The sequence below is a fragment of the Coptis chinensis genome, chromosome 3 (genome assembly GCF_015680905.1).
Source record: "Coptis chinensis isolate HL-2020 chromosome 3, ASM1568090v1, whole genome shotgun sequence".
NCBI lineage: Eukaryota > Viridiplantae > Streptophyta > Magnoliopsida > Ranunculales > Ranunculaceae > Coptis > Coptis chinensis.
Window position 1 is genome coordinate 55,353,083 of NC_141458.1, and position 22,913 is coordinate 55,375,995.

A 22,913-nucleotide genomic window follows, 5' to 3' on the forward strand; every position below is an offset into this window, starting at 1 on the left:
TTATGATCCGCGGCCTGTTCAACGCCAAGAATAAGGTGACTACCCTGGAGCAAGAGCTTAACGGCCCCACTGGCTTGCGAGCATCCTATGCTGGACTTCAGTCAGATTTGGCAGCTGCCAATTTGGCCATAGTCCAAGCTCAGGATGAACTTAGGTTTGCGGAATCCTCCCATCAACGGTACATGGATTCCGTCAATGAGCGCCTGAGCTGTCAAAGAGAAGAGCTTCTCCAACACCACCATCTCAACTTGCACGCCCTCACCCAACAACATCAGAAGGCCATGGACGCTCTTAGTCAGACCCACAAGGATGATACCACCAAGATGATGGAGCAGCACCAATCAGATGTGACGGTTCTTCGGGACCACTTCAAGGCCCTAGCTGACAAGAGGGTGGCCCGGAAGATCCAGGAAGAACTTGACCGGCTCATCCAGGAAGGCCACCTTCTCCCTGAAAGACATGTCGTCCCAATGATTGAACCTACTGAGGCCGCCCATGAACCTGCTAGAGTTGCGGACCCTTCTGGCATTCCAAAGAACCCTGTGATGGGTGAAGACCCCCTCTCCACTGCAACCATTGAAGAGTCCCCCACTGCCACTGTTGAATTAGCTATTGAAAAAATGATCGTTGATGCATCCACCTAGGGGATGCCCTAGTCCTTTTTTGTATTGAAACCTTGTTATTAACTTGCGACTTGATTCGCCCCCCATTTATGTACTTTACTTTTTGATTGCGTTTATATGCATGTTGCCTTTCCCTCTTCTATCTTTATCTGTTTGTTAGATTAGCAAAGCATACCTCATGTACCTCCCCGAGTCCCTTGCCCCATGTGTCTTTGCGTCTCTAGTCCACGGAGAACTCATCCGGCTCCGCGGGCTTGATCATACCATGACCTGCTGGAACAACTCATCTTGTTCCAGGCTCTGTCCAGCTCTAGTGTCAGCGAATGACTCATCCCCTCCTCTTCTTCTCTCTCTGATGGTCGTAGAAGCCCGATGGGGTCACCCTCATTGCCCCACGTGTCTCTTGCATCTCTGATCTGCGGAGGGCTCATCCTGCTCCGCAGCTCGATCATGTCATGACCTGCTGGAACAACTCATCTTGTTTGGGCTCCTTCCAGCTCTAGTGTCAGCGAAGGGTTCATCCCCTTTGTTGATTCTTCCTCTGATAGGCATAGAGGCCCGATGGGGTCACTCTCATTACCCCATGTGTCTCTTGCATCTCTGATCCACGGAGGGCTCATCAAGTTCCGCGGGCTCGATCATGCCACGTCCTGCTAGAACAACTCATCTTGTTCCAGGTTCCCTCCAGCTCTAGTGTCAGTGAAGGGCTCATCCCTCCGGCTGCTTCTCCCTCTGATGGGCAAAGAGGCCCGATGGGGTCACCCTCATTGCCCCACGTGTCTCTTCGTCTCTGATCCGTGGAGGGTTCATCCCGCTCAGCGGCTCGATCATGCCATGACCTGCTGGAACAACTCATCTTGTTCCAGGCTCCCTCCAGCTCTAGTGTCAGCGAAGGGCTCATCCCCTCCGCTGCTTCTCCCTCTGATGGGAGTAGAGGCCCGATGGGGTCACTCTCATTGCCCCACGTGTCTCTTGCATCTTCGATCCACGGAGGGCTCATCCCGCTCTGCGGGCTCGATCGTGCCATGACCTACTGGAACAACTCATCTTGTTCCCAGCTCCCTCCAGCTCTAGTGGCAGCGAAGGGCTCATCCCCTCCACCGCTTCTCCCCCTGATGGGTGTAGAAGCCCGATGGGGTTACTGTCATTGCCCCATGTGTCTCTTGTATCTCTAGTCCTTGGTTCGCATTCCCATTCAGAAATCACACATAACATACACATTTCATTTAACAAAAGTGTTGTGGTTTTATATATTTACAAACAACTTTAGTCCTCTGCTCTGAACCTTCCTTGCATTGCTCTGAAACTTCAGTACATTCAGTTGTAAGATTTTTTCAACATTCTTACATTCCAAGGCTTCTTTATTAGCTTACCCTCCATTGTTCGAAGCTTATAGGTTCCAGACCCCCCTTCCTCCGTCACGGTGTACAGCCCCTCCCAGTTTGGACCCAGTTTCCCGTCCCTTTCTTCTTTCGTGCTTGCAGTCACCCGGTGGAGCACCAATTCCCCTACCTTAAACCGTCGCGGCCTGACCCGCTTGTTGTATTGCCTTTGTATTCTTCGGTGATACTCTTCCAATCGGATGCGAGTTGAATCTCTTCTCTCTTCTGCCAAATTCAAATCCCCTACCAAAATGCGCCAATTTGATCCTTCCTCCACAGCCTTGGTTCTCATTGTAGTCGCCACCATTTCTGAAGGAATCACGGCCTCAACGCCGTATGCTAGGGCAAACGGGGTCTCTTTGGTGGTGGTCCGTGGAGTGGTTCGATAAACCCAAAGAACATGGTTCAACTCGTCGGCTCACGCGCCCTTCTTATGTTCCAACTTTCTTTTTAGATTGTTTAATATCGTTTTATTGGAAGATTCAGCCTACCCATTGCCTTCGGGGTTGTAGGGGCAAAGAACCTTTGTTTCACCTTGTACGCTTGGAAGAACGCCGCCACCTTAGCCCCTGTGAATTGTGTCCCATTTTCGGCAATGACGGCATACGGCAGCCCAAACCGGCATATGATTTTCTCCCATAAAAACTTAATCACTTGAACCTCTTTTACATGCTACAATGGGACAGCTTCTATCCATTTATTGAAGTAGTCCGTGGCTACCAGCATATATCTCCTTTTGCCGCTAGCCATGGGCAATGGTCCCATAATATCCAGTGCCCATATGGCAAAAGGCCAAGGGCTTGAGACATTATGTAGGGGCTCTGTGGGTGCGAATATCCGTTATGCAAATCTCTGACACTTGTCACACCTCTTAGCAAATTCCATGGCATCCCTTTTCATATGAGGCCAGAAATAGCATTGTGTTAATATTCAATGCGCCGCAGTCCTCCCTGCGGAGTGGCTCCCACAATCCCCTTCGTGCAATTCTGCGAGCACTTCTAAAGATAACCGCGGCCCTAGGCATTTCAACAATGGCCCATTGAAGTTCTTCCGATACAGTTCTCCTTCCATCAGTACATATCTCTGAGATGCCTGACCCAACCTCTTTTTTTCGTTCTTATCTGTCACCTCCCTTCCCTCTAGAAAGTGCTTAAGGGGATCCATCCACCCCCCTTCTTCCTCTGTAACCTGACTCACCTCTACCACTTCCTCTATGCTCGGCGTCTCCAGTCTTTCCACCTTTATCATTCTTTCCTCTAACCCCGGCATGGCAGCAGCCACGTACGCCAGAGCGTCTGCGTGCCTATTCTCCCCACGCCCTAAGTGCACAAATTGGAGCTTTGTAAACTTGCTGGCCCTTCGGTGCACTACCTTCAAGTATTTGGCCATTCATAGACACCTGGCCGCAAAACCCCCATTTGCCTAACATACCACCAAATTTGAATCCGAGTACACGATCAAGTCTTTCACTCCTAAGTCCTCAGCCATCCTTAGTCCCGCTATAACGACCTCGTACTCTACTTCGTTACTAGATGTTGCGTGAATCCTAGTTTCATGGTCAACTCTATTCTGTTATTGTCAGGAGTAACCAACACCACCCCTATGCCGCTGCATGCGTCCGTGGTAGATCCACCTGCGAACACTCTCCACCCGTTCCTCTTATCCCACGGGTCTAGCTTATCGGGATCCACATCCTTCTCCGACTCCATGATCATTTCCTCTCCCCACGTCGGACCCTCTGTGGGGAACTCTGCCAAAAACTCTGAGACTGCCTGAGCCTTCTCCACTGTTCTTATCTGATATTGTATCTCATATGAACTAAGCATCACTACCCATTTCAACATCCTGCCCGACTTCTCAGTCCTTAGTGCTTGTTTAAATGGCAGGTTCGTCACCACCACTACCGAATGTGACTCAAAGTAAGGTTTCAGTTTCATGGCTGAAAAGATCAAAGCCAGGGCATACTTCTCCATTCTGCTATACCGCGTCTCGGCGTCCAACAATGTTTTGCTTTGAAAATACACTGGCTTCTCCACTCGATCCACCAGCCTTACAAGAACTAAACTGACCACATACTCAGTGCCCACAAATACAGGTACAACTTCTCCCCCTGCTCTGGCCGCGATAGCAATGGGGCCTTGCCCAAATACTTTTTCAACTCCTAAAATGCCTCCTCACATTCTGACGTTCATAAGAAGTGATAGGGTTATATACTAAAAGCATTACTTTTGTATTAACTCTAATTCTTTATATTTTGAATGAGAATCATATGGACAAATGTTATGCATATTATATATGTTATTAGTTAAATGCATGTGTCTAATACTTTATGTTGTAGATGATATGGTGTGTGTTGACACACATAAGATCATATCATCAGTACCTTATAAAGGTATAAGTAAATGTTCACAACCTAAATAGATTTGGACAAACCATTGGTATGGTTGTAGTATAATATGGTATTTGTCTATCTTAACTATAGGATTACACTAGTAAACTTTGTGTGTATTGAACAGGACCAGGTGAGGTTGTTTCTCTTTATACTGACTATAAGAGAACAAACACCTCTGTTATTATGGATGTTTGTCCTCTTAATCCGGATATAATAACGGACACTTACCTGCATTGTACATTGCTTTAAATAATCAATGAGTGAGATTCATATGTGAATCAACAAACTCGATGGATTGGGTAATGACATTGTATGTAAGGTGTGCTGTTGATTATAGAAGGAATCTGTGACCCGTAGGAAGTCGAGTTGATGATGTCCCCATGAGGAGCTCAAAAGGATTGTCATGTAAACCCTGCAAGTGGATTTATTTCGACATGACAATGAGGTTGAGTGGTACTACTCAAGGACATAAGAAGTTGATTAATGTAGTTGTTAGTAACTTGACTTAATCAATGGGCATTCGATATCTTAAACATAGGGAGATCAACAAGCATATAATATGGAGCCCATAAAGGTAACACATAATTTGGGATTAGGGCGGTAGTGCAACAATGGCCTTTAGTGGAATAAGTCATTTGTTGACAGACTTAGGCCGTGTGTTCTGGGCGAACATGGGAAGCCAAGCCCGTCAGGAGGCCCAACCCTAATTTCTCCTCATGGTCCCTATTGTAGCCTATAAATAGAAACCCTTCTCTCCTGGCCGATTTTACTATTCATCTAGAGTGAAAAGAGAGGCAAGAAAAGATAGATCCAAAATCGGTTCTAGCTTTGTGAGAAAGAAGGGGGTTGGTAGATCGTTGCCCACACAATATCCAATCTATTGAAAGGAATACAGCAGAAGATCAAGAGGTGGTTGCTGATTTCATAGCTATTGGATTCTCAGAGTTATCTTAGCCAATTCTAAAGGTAAATTTCTAACCAAACCCTGATACCCCTTATTCCGCTATGCGTTGGTGTTTCGCGGTTCGTAGTAAATCATTCGGCGAAACCATAACGGTTCCTACAAGAAGTCTGGTGTGCTTCTCAATAACTGGTACAGCGGTCTACACTTGTCAGATGACTTGGAAATGAACCTATTCAATGCCACTACCCTTCCAGCAAGCCGCTGCACCTCTGTGACATTCTGCGGTGATGGCATCTCCACCAATGCTCTTATCTGCTCTAGATTAGCTTCTATTCCCCTGTGAGTTACGATATAGCCCAAGAACTTCCCCGTGGTCACCCCGAATGTGCATTCCTCTGGATTTAGCTTCAAATTGTATTTCCGCAAGATTCTGAACGTTTCCCTCAATCCATCTAAGTGTTCTATCTCCGACATGCTTTTTTCCACCATGTCGTCTATGTATATTTCTATCCCCTTCCTGATCTTGCTCTCGAACATTTTCTCCCCCAACCGCTGAAATGTGGCTCTAGCATTCTTCAACCCGAATGGCATCCTTGTGTAGCAATATGTGCCGCCTTCTACAACAAATGATGTTTTCTCCTAGTCTGGCCCATACATTGCGACCTAATTGTACCCCATATACGCATCCATGAATGAAAATATTTTGAATCCAGCTGTCCTATCCACCAATTCATCCACCTACGGAATGGGGTAGCTATCTTTCAGGCACTCTACATTCACATCTGTGAAATCGACGCACATACTTACCTTGCCGTTCTTTTTTGGTACCGCGACCACATTGGACAACCAATCTGTAAACTCCACTTCTCGAATTAGTCCGGCTCCTTTCAACAGCACGACCTCCTGGCGAATGCCCTCCAAATACTTCAGTCTAATACTCCGCATCTTTTGATTCACCAGCTTAGCCTCCTCTTTCATGTGTAACCGATGACATGCGAACTCCGGGTCCAACCCCGTAACCTCCTCAATTTTCCACATAAACACGTCTTGATTTTCTGACAAGAATTGAATTAACTTCCTTTTCCATTCCTCAGGAAAGGTAGATCCTACCGCGGTAAACCTCTCCTCCTCCCTTCCAATATTCACCACTTCAATCTCATCCAGCGTCTTCGGTCCTGCTGTCGCCTCCCCCTTTTCCTCCACTGAGATGCACTATAATTGTTATGCCTGCCTCTTCCTCGGGTTCGAGTTTTCTTCTTTCAATCCGCGGATCAGCCATTTCACTGTACCCCTATGACTATTCTTGGCGTCACTTGGTCGCCGCGAACTTCATACATACCCCCGGGCATGGGAAACCGTATCACTTGATAGTAGGTTGACGGGACGGCCTTCATCTCATGAATCCACCGCCTTCCTAGAATTGCATTGTACTGGGAAGACGAATCTACCATCATGAACCGCGCAAATACAGTCACTGGACCTGTGGTTACTGGTAGCAAGAGTTCTCCCATGGGCTCAGTCATGCTCCCATTGAATCCATATAAGTTAGTCCGCGGAGGCCGCAATTGCCTATGATCAATCCCCATTTCTTCCAGTGCTCCTTTAAATAACAAGTCCACTGCACTGCCGCAATCTATCAATACCCTTTTCACTATGTAATTGCCCATTGCCACTGTGATGACCAACGCGTCTTCATGGGGAGAATCCACCTCCCGCAAATTCGCACTGCTAAAGACGATCTTATCCCTGTCCTCCACTTTCCCCACTCTTGCTCGCGGTCTATCGGTCCCATCATTGATCTGCTGGATGCTCACAGTTCTTCTCACTCTGTCTCTATGAGTATTATGGCTTAGTACTTCTCCACTGAAGATAACATTAATGGTTCCTAGTATACGATCTTGTCGCGGCACACCCTCCTCGTTCTGTCCTCCCTTTATAAACTCTCTCATTCTTCTTTTTTCCACCAATCACTGAACCATCCACTTTAGTGCATAACAGTCGTCAATCTCATGATTGCGTATCTGATAGTAGGCGCAGAAAGGTTTATTAGGTAACTCTCTGGGTGTGTTCCGCGGCCCTTCATATCCCTGAAGGTTCTTGATCAGCGGTAATATTTTGCTTAGGGGTCTATTCAGCGACGTAGCTTCTATCTCGCGGTATGGTTTCCTCTCTCTAATTTCCCTTCGAATCCCTTCCCAGCTTCTCTCCACCCGTGGTGGGTATCCGCGTTATCCATCCCTTTCTTTCTCGGCCACACCTGCCCTCCTTGGTTCCCTGTCTTTCTCCAACGATAGCACTGCCTTCCCAGATCTCTTAGATTCCTTCTGCATACTGTCCTCATATCTGATATATTTTTCTACTCGCGGATATAGTTCATGCAAGGTTGCAATCTCGTTCTTTGCCACCGACTGGTGCACTCCTATCCCTGGCCACAGGCCTCTTTCAAATGCAATCACGATGGTCCTTTCATTCAGATTTTTGACCTTCAATGTCTTAGTCTTGAATCGGCACAGGTATTCCCTCACTGATTCCGCTGATCTTTGTCGAACATTGAATAGTGTCGCGATATCCACTACCCGCTTTTTATGATGAATGAAGTGATCTATAAACGCCTGTTCCTTTATCAAATCAATTAGATATTCAAGGTCAATTACAATAATCTACTTTCGTACATAATCTTCAAGAACCAGTCTTAATCTCACAACCAGTTGAAATTCAATAACAACTTCCTATTCAACAAATTCAATCACAACAACCAATTCAAAAACATCAAGTGACATACCAGTCCCAAGTTCGCATAAGATCCAAAAGTGGAATTGTCAAGCACAATCCAAGATATGCCAATTCCACTGTTGTTACAAAATATCCACTACCTCAAGCTCTTCTGTCAAAAGTTCAAAATGAACCTGTTACACTTTCATGTTACTCTAAAGCAATAAAAGATCAAGGATGGAGAGCAATAATGGCTTTAAAGATTACTGCCTTACATCAAACTGGTACTTGGGAGCTGGGACCATATCTTTCATCAATGAATCTAGTTGGAAATAAATGGGTCTTCAAGATAAAGTATAAGCCAAGTGGGTTGATTGATAAACTTAAAGATAGGTTGGTAGCTAAAGGATATCATCAACAGAAGGGAATAGATTACACAAAGACTTTTAGTCCAGTTATTAAGCCTCAGACCATTAGAGTTATTTTAAGTTTAGCTTTAGAATATGATTGGAAGATTACGCAAATGGATGTCAATAATGCATTTCTGCATGAGAGATCTCAAAGAAGAAATTTATATGTTGAAACCACCAGGTTTTGAGGATCCTACAAACCTCATTATGTCTGCAAGTTAATGAAGTCTATCTATGGTTTGAAACAGTCACCTAGATCATGGTATGAAAAACTATATCAAGCTTTACTTGCTCTTGGATTCACTACTACACATTCAAATCTTTCATTATTTGTCAGACACTATAACGACAATACTATAACTATAGTACTTGTTTATGTGGATGATATCCTAGTTATAGGAAATTCTGAAGCAATGTGTGACTCCATCATTAAACAGCTCAGTCAATCACTCTCTATGAAGGTTCTTGGAGATCTAAACTATTTTCTTGGATTGGAGATTCATAGAAGTTCAGACTCAATCTTCATGACTCAGACAAAATACATTTATGATTTGTTGAAGAAAGCTCAAATGGACAATGTAAAGCCCTGCAATACTCCAATTTCTACTACAAAGGTTGATCATTTAACTACACCATTACTTTCAGATGCTACTGAATTCAGATCAATTGTAGGGGTTTACAGTATTTAGTTTGGACAAGACCAGATATAGCCTTCTCTGTTAGTCAAGTTTGCCAACACATGCATCAACCAAGGGTTGCACATTTCACAGCAATGAAGAGAATTTTGAGGTATCTAAAAGGTGTAATCTCTGTTAGTGACTCAGACTGGGCAGGTTGTCCTCTTGATAGAAGATCAACAGGAGGTTTTACTATATTTTTTGGGTCTAATCCAATTTCTTGGTCATCTAAGAAGCAGAATATTGATGCAAGATCAAGCACAGAAGCAGAATATAGGTCCTTAGCTCATATGACAGCTAAAATCTACTGGTTATGCATACTATTAAGAGACTTGAGATTTCAACTATCAAAACCTCCTTTCATCTAGTGTGATAATATTAGTGCAATAGCAATTTCTTCAAATCCTATTTTTCATGCTAGGACAAAGCATGTATAGGTTGATTACCATTATATAAGATAACTTGTTACAACCAAGGTTTTTGATATAAATTATCTCTATACAGATGATCAAATAGCAGATATTTTTACAAAACCATTGGCAGCTACAAGGTTTCAGATGTTGAAAAGCAAGATTTCAACAGAAGTACCATAAAAATGTACATACAGGAGTATCAGAATATGAAGGAGGTGCACCAGAATATAATGTCTGAAGACAGTTGTAACTGAATTCTGTTAGCTGAGCTAGAGAGACTGTAACCGAGAGTAGTATAAATAGATTCTAGATTGTAATGAAAAATTTAACTCAATGAATAAGATGAATCCGCCTCATTTCTTGTATACTTAACAATGACAAGCATCTTGTATCTCGAATGACGTTATTTATTTTCTTTCGGGAGGTGATGAAATCAACAAATCAAGAATAAGGTTATCAGACTCAACATAGAAACTGAAAGCTATATTAACATCTCTTTAGAGATCGATCTCTTGTGGTTTAAGAATAAGCCAATGTTGACTTATTATTGATATATAAACATCCACTTTAGAGATCGATCTCTTGTGGTTTAACAATAAGGATATGTTTCAGATAATATCACAATATTATCGATAAATACTCGTGATAAGCACCCAAAAGTATAGTTTAAACCCCTTAATAGTTTTCAATTTAGGCCAATTATGTTTATAATAAATAAGAGTTAGCATTGTTTATGTATTTTTGTGTATTTCATATCTTGAAGTTGTTTATGTGCTTAAAGATGTCATTCTGCATGGAAAACCAGTCAAGATGATTGCTAGAAGAGTTCTATGTTTAAAGCTCAAGAATCAAGAAGAAAAAGTTTTTCCAAGCCCAGTCAAAGCTGGGAAGTCAAACTCAATTCGGGTAAAAAAAGTCAATAAAACTTCAAATGGGCGTATCTTTGGACTTGGGCCTTGGAATTGGGCCTACTTTATGTCAAAACGACTGACTCGAAATAAGCTTTCCAATGGACCAAGCCTTGCCCCAATCAAAGTTGTAAAAGTGGACGAAAAAGGAACTAAAGTAATTTCCAAAAGTTGTAGCCTTTTTAGACTTAACCTAATAGACTTTGGGCCCACATTAGAGGCCCAAAGTCCCCCTTTTTTGCCCATGCACGAAAAATTAACCCTAACCCTCTCCTATATAAAGAGGGTTAAGGCTAAACAAAACTTAGCTACTCCCACATTAGTTTAGTTATAATTACGGTTTTCTCTCTCTCTCCTTCTTTAGTTTAGTTTAGGTTTAGTTAATTAATTAGTCTAGAGTGTAGCCTACATTAATTCCCCATCAATAAAAACTTAGTATTTATTCAATTCTTATTTACATTATGTACAGGGGCAGCTCAAGACAATCAGGGGCCCTAGGCAAAGTTCAAATGCCAATGAATGCGAGGAATTTTTTTGGTTAGAGAACGCCGAATGCCAATGGATGCGAGAAATTTTTTTGGTCAGAGAACGCGAGAGAAACGTTGGAGAAGGCGGGGGAAACAAATGGTTATCTAATGTTATTTCATAGATTCCAATGTACGTTATCTAACCCTTAAATAAGGGCCAGAAAAACGATTATGTAATGTTGAAAAATATTGGGGGTTGAATTATATTGGGGCCCTTGGATCATGGGCCCTAAGCAGCTGCCTATTTTGCTAAGGGGTTGAGCCGGCCCTGATTATGTATTTATTCTATTGTTTAGTTAATTTCAATTATTTTCTTTACATTATTATGTCTTCTTCTTCTTGTCTTAGTTTAATTAATCCAATGATATTAGGCTAATCTCCCATTAGAGGGAGTGATTATGAAGCCTAATGAGGAATGATTGTTAAGCAGAATTATTTAATTGTGTATGTGTTTCAATGAGTTTAGTTTATTGTATGACTTCCAAAATAAGTATATAGTAAATTAAACTAGGGATTGTTATGATTAAGTCGAGAGACTTGGTTGTAGTAATCCTACATGCTAGTAATAATGACTATAGATATATAGGTTGTTGCTAGGGATGATAAAGTTTGAGGCTTTAGGTTGGATCATTGCGTGAAAACCTAAAGACGATCTCTTTTCAATGAATAATTTCATTCTTGCATGAAACTAATCATTAGATGGATTCATTACTCCCTCTATATCTTTTTTGCCATTTGATATTGATTGTATTCACTGTTTAAAACATTAAATTTACTGTTTACGTATTATTGTTCACTTCCATTAAATTCATAGTTATCAAATGGCGTCACTGCCATCTTGCTTTGTTACGTATCGCGTGTTTAGATTATACAAATTGTTTTCACTATTCACTAACCAAAACACTGTTTTCACTGTTCGCAATTTTCCGAAATGTTTCTGCTATTATTTTAGTGCATACGAGTTGAGCAACCAACTCCTTGCACCTTTGTGACCTAACCCTAAAAAATTCAACCCTCATTATTTACTTGAGAGCGCGCACGCACCCTCATATTGCCCTTACATAACGTGCCCGTGCATTACACACTAGGTGCGACCCGCCCCCAATTTACCCTATTCTTAAGCGCACCCACGCTCCTTTAAATTTATGAAAAAAAAAAGTACCAAAGCGCGACACGCGCCCAATTTAGCCTACTTTTTAGTGCACGCGCGCCCTAGGTTAATTAGATTAAATTAAATTTTTTATACTAAATGCAATATTACATCATGTGTACAGTACAGTACTTGTATGCCCAACCGCTCTAGTAATTGCATTAAAAAAATCTCATACTTTACGGTGTCTAGAAAAATTAAAGAATTGGGGTTATCTAATTAAGGAACGTGCATGCACGGACAACCTCCCTCAATTCTTAAGTGGCCTGGCCATTTGTTTGAAATGTTTTTAGTAGACGTGTTTCAAGGTTGTTGACGGCGCTATTTATACGCGTAGCAAGGACGCTCCAGGTAACATCTCTATACATCCTTGAATCTACTGTCAGAGGATTCTATTTCTAGTAATAATCAGGCCAATTTTTTCATGCTCATTAGGAATTGCCTATTATACTTAAAACTTGCATGAGATTAAGATCTAATACGCATAAACCTGCCATATTAGTTTCTCGTAGATGCAGAAATAATCACCTATCTAGAAATTTTATAGTTAGAATTTTGGTATATTAATTAACATAGAATATATCTTTAAAACCAATATGGCTTATCAATATGTAGACCAACAATCATGTGGTTATTAGGCAAACTCTTCACCATGTTCATGTTGTGGTAGTCCTTACCATTGGGTTTTTCAGTTTCCATCATACCAAGAGTTTGGGCCTACTATAAGATATAATTATAATTATGAACCTCAATTTTCAAACTTTCATAGTAACCCATACAATCAAGAGTTTTCTAGTCATCAAAACTATTCATGGAATTCCACCACAAACAATCAACCAGCCATTCAACCTCAACCTAACCCAACGAAATCAACCAGGGGTCACTCAAGCGCCAATAACTATGACTATCAAACACCATACCAACCAGAACCACACCACCAAGCTTCCCAACCGCTAACAATATTTGAGGAAATCATGACCCAAAACAAAATAATACTTCAGAACCTAGAACAGACAAGATTAATACTAACCTCACCTATGCCAGACCTTTCCACCATGCCAGAAATCAACCACCCATCTAGTTCGCCACTCTTCCCAGACCAAATTTCCTAACTAGTAACCAACTCAACAAACATATTTAGAGAACAAAAGACTAACTCAGAACAAACATTTAAACATTTAATGAATAAATAGCCGACTCAATTAGGGAACAAAATGCCATCACCCAAACTATCCTTCAGAATCTAGCCCAGATGATTTCCTCGATCCCCTCACCTAACACAGAACTTTCAGCCTTATTAGAGATGAACACACAAGTTGAACAACCTATTCCCATAACCAAACCATTCGACCTAGTTGAAACCTACCCTAAATTTCATGCACCATTACATTCCCATGACCCTCCCATTAACCATTATATTAACTTCACACCCTACTTGGATGAGGAAATTCTTGAAGACGACTCTTTAGGACTTGTTTTGGATGACCATTCAATAAATTCAAACGATGCCATTGAGGAACCTTATACTATTTTATAGTATGAGAGTGTGGAAATAGAAATCAACAATTCTAATCTAAGGCATGAATAAGTTAATGTGCAAGAATTAAAGGAAGTAACTTATTGAGCTCAATGTGAATCTCAATTTAGTTTGGCAGATGAGGAAATAATATATGAATTTCTTAAAGATGAAGTCAATGACCACAACCTTGTGGATTCATCCAACCTAGATGTAAAGTTCTCAAGAGCGTGTGAGGATCCACCACTAACTAACCACCATCCACCTGAGTTACAACCTCCTGAAATCTAACCATTTATCATAACTAAGCCATCCATTCCTTCACTATTTCAAAAGAACCTCAAATTTGCACTTGAGCCTTTTGCCTCAGAGATCCTCTATAATTTTTTCAACCCTCATGGTGAAGAGTTTTTGCCTAGCATACAATTCCATGAGTCCACCATTCCTATAGTTGAGAGCTAAGCTTTGACTGAGTGTAGTGCGAAACCTAGTTTGTCTTATTTTTCATCATCTAAGCCTCATAAAAGACATCAAGATCCATACATCATTCCTTTCTCACCTAAAATGTCACTAGTTCATCTTTTGGGTCATTATAACTCTTTAAAACACCTACAACATGATGGTTTGCATATGTTCTTTGATAGGTTGCATAAGTTTTCATTCATTCATTCTTCTACATGATTACTTCCAATTATGCCACTTCATTCTATTTAGGGGTGCATTTAGTATTATGTTTTTATAGCTATACCCCCAACTCTTTCGACTATTAGTTCATAGTTGACAACACATTATCCATCTTGTGCCACCCCAATTTCTTGCTTGTTTGGGGGTGTGCACAATCTTGGGAATTCTGATTTAAAACGACCTCACATTAAGTCTAGGGAATCTAACTTTAAAATACCCATATAATTTTTTGTAACATACCACATTAATGGAGTATAGGCCACAAAAGTTTTCAAACTTAAAAAAGAGTTTCAAATTTTGTTTGGGGGTAACGTATTTTGGTCTTTTATTTCAAAACTTTTTGCCACTTTTTGTCTGTCATGTTTACTCTAATCGAGTCTAGGTTAGTTAGTTAAGTAATTTAATTGTGCTATTGAATTATTTCATGAACCCCCTTCTCCTAAATTGTTTAAGGGTGGTATATTTAATTTTAGCATATTGTACATTTAGATATTAAAATTGCATGTATAGATATTGAAATATTGATGCATAATGTAATTAGGTACCTTAATTTCGTGAAATTTCACTATTTTGCTGAATTTCGAAAGCTAATCCTATAGAAACCACGATATACGCATGTTTGATTTGTGAACATATGATATTATTTTATTTATGTTAGAGCCTGCTTATGTCCCAAGCACTATTTATTATTTCATGGAACTCATATAGGAGTTGCGTATATTTTTATTTATTTATATTAGTATAGATTAACCTTCTTTTCCATGTGCTCTTATTTACAAGCGCATTTTTATGGTACTCTCTATCCTTTATTTTCATTTCATACTTTGGGGACAAAGCATGATTATGTTTGGGGATGGTATAGAAACATGTTATAAATATTTAAGCACATATTAGGTTGTATATTACGTATTATTTGTTCTATAAAAATTAGAAAAATATCAAAATCATAAAAATAGTTTATACTATGCACTTAGTGATAATGGTATTGGTCCCTTCTCCATGATGATATTAGTCTAGAAATCTCACGTAGTAGTTGAATTAGGATTTAATTTTTGAAACTTAGATTAATATGTAGGTGATAGTCATTGCATCTTTTCTTGAATATCTTGCATGAGCATCTATGATTGTACTTGGCAGTATTTTTCTGAGACCTAGGTTAAAGTACTTAATACATATCATGTAAGCATCTAGCCTAAAAGCCTCATAAGAGTGAAATATTTGAGTGATGACATAAAGGAGAAGTCAAATCCAAGTAAATAAATCACACATCCACTTGCTTGATCACCATACTATATCCTAAGCGAGAATTTAAGCCCTTTTTGGATCGATATAGCCAGAAATTCTAACCTAAGTATTATCCGCTAGTCACTGAGCATTTTCATTAGCCTTTACACAAACCACAAATCCTTTACATAATAAAACAAAAGAAAAAATAAAATCAGCCTACCTATCTAGATAAGTTTGAGAAATAGGATGAGTGAAGAAAAGAGAAGAGAAAAATCTGTGTAAAAATTAGTTAGTTTCTTCAAATAAGAAAAAGAAAATAATGTTTCCATCCAAAGAAAAGAAATAAAATAAAAAGTTAAACCTCCAAAAAAATAGAATCAAATGAGTCAAAGGCCAAAACAAAAGGGCTAAGGATGGAAACAAAGTGTAGAAACAAAGTAAGAACAAGGTTTTCTCTAGTTACATATTTTGATAACCCTATAATCTCAGACTTGCTTTTTTGAATATCTATTTCCCTCCTTCTTTAACCAACACCTACTCCCTGTGTCACCTAATAAAAACATCTAGCTCAATTAGGAATATGTTGGTGTGATAGTAAGTGGTAGATGTGTTTAATCAACCTTGGCTTCCTTGGATTGTCATTGAGATTGTGAGAAAACGTATGCCCACTGCATACTGGAGTTAGCAAACTTGAGTTGAAAAATCAGAGTGTTATGTGTCTTGATACATTCCTTGTGAGAACATACTTAGGCACGCTACCCAAAAGTTTCAAAAATAGACATGACATTGCATTTCATAACATAGTTCATTGTATAGTTATTTATCTTAAGATGATTTGATTATTATGTATATATTAATTTAGGAGTTAGATTGATAATCCTTGTTTAAATGCTAGCGAGATGTATAGATTCTGAGATAAAATTACCGGACATTTACTTTTATTTCTTAGTCGTTATAGTATAAATGAAATTTGTGAGTATCTTCTCTAGGAAACTCTCACGAGGTTATAACTCGTCCACTAGGGAATTCCTAGTAGTTTAAGGCATTATTGCATATGGTCAATGCAATCGCACTCTGCGAAACGAGATTAGTTAGGACCATATTTTTGGCCATTTATCTGTTTTTATTTCTCATATTTGCTTGAGGACAAGCAAAATGTTGTTTGGGGGTGGTGTGATAAGCACCCAAAAGTGTAGTTTAAACCTCTTAATAGTATTACATTTAGGCCAATTATGTTTATAATGAATAAGAGTTAGTATTGTTTACGTATTTTTGTGTATTTCAGGTCTTGAGGCTGTTTATTTGCTTAAAGATGTCATTTTGCTTGGAAAATGAGTCAAGATGATTGCTAGAAGAGTTCTATATTTAAAGCCCAAGAATCAAGAAGAAAAAGATTTTTCAAGCCCAGTCAAAGCTAGGAAGTCAAAGTCAATTATAGCAGAAAAAGAATATAAAAGTCACAAAACTTCAAATGGGAATATCTTTGGGCTCGAACCTTGGAATTGGGCCTACTTTATGTCAAAACGACCGCCTCGGAATAAGATTTCCAATAAACCTAGTCTTGCCCAAATCAGAGTTGTAAAATTTGATTAGAAGGGTACTGAAGTAATTTCCAATAGTTGTGGCCTCTTTAGACTTAACCTAATGGAATTTGGCTCACATTAGAGGCCCAAAGTCTCCCGTTTTGGCCCAGGCATGAAAAATGAACCCTAACCCTCTCCTATATAAAAAGGGTTAAGGTTAAACAAAATTTGGCTACTCCCACATTAGTTTAGTTGTAATTAGGGTTATCTACCTCTCTCCCTCTTTAATTTAGTTTAGGTTTAGTTAATTAATTACTTTATTGTGTAGCCTCCATTAATTCCCCATCAATAAAAGCTTAGTATTTATTCAATTCTTCTTTACATTATGTCTTTATTCTATTGTTTAGTTAATTTCAATTATTGTCTTTACATTACTATGTCTTCTTCTTGTCTTAGTTTAATTAATCCAATGATATTAGGCTAATCCTCCATTAGAGGGAGTGATTATGAAGCCTAATAAGGAATAGATTGTTAAGTAGAATTATTTAATTGTGTATGTGTTTCAATGAGTTTAGTTTATTGTATGACTTCCAAAATAAACATATAGTAAATTAAACTAGGGATTGTTATGATTAAGTCTAGAGATTTGGTTATAGTAATCACATGCTAGTAATAATTACTATAGAGCAATGGGGACAGCTTTAGGAGCGACAGGGAGCGAGATAACTTAAGTCGCTGTGTTGATCTGGTGCCACCTTTTCTTACCAATAATTGCAAACAAAACACCCTTCGTCTGGTTCTTATCTTGGTCTTTCGTTTTTTTTTTTCCATTAGTAGTAAAATCCTTCATTGTCAACAATGCAAATTTACTAGTAGAAACAAATTGTTTTCTTTTATCTGTTGGTGAAATCCTCTACTGCATATAGTGAGAGTTCGTAGAAACAAGAAACAAAAGTTTTCGAAGACTCTGGCTTTCTTGAAAGGAACAAATGGATGCAGTTCCACTTGGATTAAGGTCGGGTAGACATCAGATGAGGTTTCCTGTAACTGGTGAGGCGGAGTCAAGGCAAGGTAACAACAGCAACAATAATACGGTGGAAGCAAATAGAGTATCGTATGCTGATAAAGCTCGAGGGAGACTGAAGCAAACTGTGGATGTTACCTCTCTACCTGTTCTGACAAGAAAGGGTGACAACCCAGCTATCAAACTTCCATTAGCGTCGGTGGACAAAGGAATTGATGCCTGCAAGTATGCTTTGGTTGCAAGAATGGATAAATCCACCAACTTAGACACACTCAGAGCTGCGGTTAACAAGGAGTGGGGTTTAACTGAGGCAGTAAAGATCTCACCACTGGGAAAAGGTTATATCTTGTTTAAGTTCAACAATGAGGCATACCACAACAAGATTTTCGTTGGTGGCCCATGGAAGCTTCAAGGACAAATGGTGAGATTCTGTAGATGGATGCCTAACTTCAATTGTGAGACTCACAAACAAACTACTGGTTTTGTGTGGGTCAAATTCCCAGGGTTGCCTTTTGAATACTGGGAGGTAGACATTTTGATGAGCTTGGGCAGAGGACTGGGGTGTCCTATTCACATGGATATAAATTCACTGCAAAGAAATAATGGTTACTATGCAAGTGTCTTGGTTGAAATAGATCTAGCAAATCCACTTCTGAACAAAATATCCATCGAAGTTCCGGAGCTTGGGGTGGAGTTCTGGTAGGATATTCAATATGGTTCTCTCCCAAAGTTTTGTAATCATTGTAAGATTGTTGGCCATATTGTTGCTGAGTGCAGACAAGTTAACAAGAATGCAAGAGCATCTACCCACAGCAACACAGTGGAAATCCCAACTAGTAACAGAGGGAAGGAACCAATGGAACAGGAAATGCAGGCAAATGGCAGGAGAATGTCTAATAGAAAAAAAAAAGGGATTAAAGAGGAGGAACCAAGAAAAAGAATGGAGGCCCAGAGGTGGAAGTGGGACGGAAGCTGGGCCAAGTAATTCACAAGAGAATCTTCTCAAAAGTGCACTATTATGGGAGCAGTTGAGACTGAAAACTCCAGTGGGATGGGGACAATACTAGGAATGGTAGATTAAAGTGCAACAACAGAGGAGATGACAGAGACACAAGCTATTATACTGTTGAATGATTGTGTTGGGCCTTTAAATTCGAGAACGGAAGAAGATGATTTATGTTGTTTAACATGGAAACCAGCCGGTTTCATTTGTTGATCGGTATCCCGGAAACTAGAGAGAGCTCAGATGATGAGACATCTGACAGAGAAGTGGAATATTTCCAGGATAGAGTCAAGAATACTAGTGTCATGGAACCTGTTCCTATCACTCCAGAACCTGTGAGATCAGGCATGGTAACTAGGTCTGGGAAGCAATGTGGAGGAGAAACTGGCAGGACCACAGAAAAGCAAAAAGGTTCTTTAGCAAAGAGTCATAGTGGCAAGAAGGCAAGGGGCCGATTGAGAGGTTCCAAACACAAGAATTACCGATGATTACATCCATGGGATTTTGGAATATCAGAGGTGTAAATGAAGTAGAGAAGGCTAGAGAAATAAACAGTTTGAGAGTCGACAAGAAACTCAGCATGTTTTGTTTACTTGAAACTAAAGTTAGGGAGAATAAATATGATTTCATTAGGAACATATGTTGTCCTTTATGGGAGCATACAAACAATTATGGGAAGGATCCGTCTGGTAGAATATGGCTATGTTGGGATCTGTATTTGGCTGAAGCTAGTAAGCTGAAAGAATATGATGTTTATACATTGTAAAGTTCAATTCAAGCCAACAAATGAAGAGTTTATCTTGACGGTGGTATATGCTAGAAATACAAAAACTCTCAGGCAAAATTTATGGATGGATCTATGGGACATTCAAGGCTCGGTCATTATTCCTTGGTGTGTAGCAGGTGACTTTAACAACATTACAAAGGCTGTAGAGAGAGTTGGCGGGAGTCCTATGCATCCACGCAAAGCAGAAGAGTTTGTAGATTGTTTGCGACATGCTGGTCTACCAGACTTGAACTACAATGGGTTTTTCTACACCTGGAACAACAAAGTAGAGGGTAGATGAATAATAATGATGAAGATAGATAGATGCTTAGTAAATAGTACATGGAACATGGAGTATCCAACCTCAAAAGTGGAATTCCTACCACATGGTGTTTCTGATCACTCTCCAATTATCCTATACTAGACAGATATGAATAGAAAGGCTACACCTTTCAGATTCAAAAACCTTTGGCTCGACCAAAAGGAGTTTCATGACAGTCTGCAAGAGGTCTGGCAGGACAGAATTATCTCCAATCTTATGTATGTTCTTATGCAGAAATTAAAAGCACTCAAAGAAAGAATTAAGCCATGGGCAAGGAGAAATTTTTCAGATTTATATGCCAGAGTTCAGCAAGAGAGGGAGGTACTGTATGATATACAAAGGCAGATACAAGCAAAGCCCATGGACCTTGGGCCAGAAGGAGAAAGAAGCTCTACAACAGTACATCGAGCTGGCTAGTATTGAGATATCCGAGATTAGAAGTCAACAAGAAAATGAATGGATGTTAGAAGGAGATAAATGTACTACCTTTTTTTTCAAGTCTCTAGAAGATGAAGTCACACCTGAGGAGGTCAAGCACGCCCTGTTTAATATGAAGGAGAATAAAGCACCAGGACCGGATGGGTTTACTCCTATTTGATAGGGTTATATACTAAAAGCATTACTTTTGTAATAACTCTAATTCTTTATATTTTGAATGAGAATCATATGGGCAAATGTTATGCATATTATATATGTTATTAGTTATATGTATGTATCTAATACTTTATGTTGTAAATGATATGGTGTGTGGTGACACACAGAAGATCATATCATCAGTACCTTATAAAGTATAAGTAAACATTCACAACCTAGATGAATTTGGACAAACCATTGGTACGGTTGTAGTATAATCTGGTATTAGTCTATCTTGACTATAGGATTACACTAGTACACTTTGTGTGTATTGAATAGGACCAAGTGAGGTTGTTTCTCTTTATACTGACTATATAAGAGAACCAACGCCTCTGTTATTATAGATGATTGTCCTCTTAATCCGGATATAATAACGGGCACTTACGTGCATTGTACATTGCTTTAAATCATCAATGAGTGAGATTCATTTGTGAATCAACAAACTCGATGGATTGGGTAATGACATTGTATATAAGCTATGCTGTTGATTATAGAAGAAATTCATGTCCCGCAAGATGTCAGGCTGATGATGTCCCCTTGAGGAGCTCATAAGGATTGTCATGTAAACCCTGCAGGTGGATTTGATCCGACATGACAATGAGGTTGAGTGGTACTACTCAAGGACATAAGAAGTTGATTAATGTAGTTGTCAGTAACTTGACTTAATCAACGGGCATTTGATATCTTAAACATGGGGAGATCAATGAGCATATAATATGGAGCCCATAAACACTGACACGTAATTTGGGATTAGGGTGGTAGTGCAACAATGGCCTTTAGTGGAATAAGCCATTTGTTGACGGACTTGGGCTGTGTGTTCTGGGCGAACATGGGAAACCCAAGCCCGTCAGGAGGCCCAACCATAATTTCTCCTCATGGTCCCTATTGTAGCCTATAAAAAGAAACCTCTTTCTCTGGCCATTTTTTTCTCAGACATCACTCAAGCAAAAACATTTCCAATTCAGTCCTAAGGTTGTGAGAGAGAGAGAGGCCAAGTGAGAAAGAAGAGGTTGGAAGATCGTTGCCCACACAACGTCTACTCTATACATAGGAATACAATAGAAGATCAAGAGGTTGCTGATTCTGGATTCTCAGAGTTATCACAACTGATCTACAGGTTTGTTTTCCAATCAAAATCGTGAACACCATTAATTCCACTGCGCATGGTTTTCACGGTTTGTAAAAATTTACATTCTGAAATAATGGTTCCTATACTATTTTCTTCAAGAGATGTTGGGATACTATTGGTCATGATTTTTTATCTGCTATTCTTAATACTTTTAAATTCTGCAAATTCCCTAGAGGTGTCAATGCTACTTTTTTATGCCTCATTCCAAAAGTTAGCAATCCCTCAAGGGTGGAGGACTTTAGACCCATTGCATTATGTAACACTATTTATAAATGTATATCTAAAGTCATCTCAAACAGAATGTTACTAGTCATCAATGATTTAGTGCAGACTAATCAATCGACTTTCCTTCCTGGCAGATATATCCAAGACAACATACTCCTATCTCATGAGCTACTTAAAGGGTATGATAGAAAGAATGGTACTCCCTGATGCACCATTAAACTGGATATCAGGAAGGCATATGACATGATCAGTTGGGACTCCATAAAGGCCATACTCAAGAAATTCTAATTTTCGAACAGTATGTGCAATTTGATTGATATGTGCATTTCAACTCCTTCTTATTCAATCATGATAAATGGAGCACCAGAAGGATTTTTCTCAGGAAAGAGAGGTGTTCGACAGGGAGACCCCTTATCCCCGTACTTGTTTGTATTAGTAATGGAGATCCTCAATTGTGTTCTGAAACAAAAGCTTTTGAACAAGGACATCCTCTATCATCCAAAATGCAAGAAGGTACAGCTATCCCATCTAGCTTTTGCGGATGATGTACTCATGTTTTGTAAAGGAGAAACAGGATCGGTGCAAGCTATTAAAGTATGTCTGGAGGAATTTGGAAGGGCTGACGGGGTTATAGATTAACAAACACAAGACAACTTTATTAGCCGGAGGACTTAATGATTAGGATGCGAGGGGACTAGTAATGATTCTGGGGATAGAACTGATAAAACCACCAGTTAGATATTTGGGACTGCCTCTCATCTTT

At 39.7% G+C, this 22,913-nt stretch overlaps 2 protein-coding genes across 2 annotated transcripts; both read right to left on the reverse strand.

Annotated features, from left to right (window-relative positions):
• Positions 1–2,935: 2,935 nt before the first annotated feature.
• LOC147510070 (uncharacterized) lies at positions 2,936–3,394 on the reverse strand. The gene has a single exon (XM_086597996.1). The coding sequence runs from the start codon at positions 3,392–3,394 to the stop codon at positions 2,936–2,938; it is 459 nt and encodes a 152-aa protein (XP_086454122.1).
• A 2,645-nt stretch (positions 3,395–6,039) lies between these two features.
• On the reverse strand, positions 6,040–7,250 carry LOC147510071 (uncharacterized). The gene is made up of 2 exons (XM_086597997.1): positions 6,641–7,250; positions 6,040–6,503 (listed from the first exon to the last, which is right to left on the reverse strand). Exons 1-2 carry the CDS (start codon positions 7,248–7,250, stop codon positions 6,040–6,042), a joined length of 1,074 nt encoding a protein of 357 aa, XP_086454123.1.
• Positions 7,251–22,913: the final 15,663 nt, after the last annotated feature.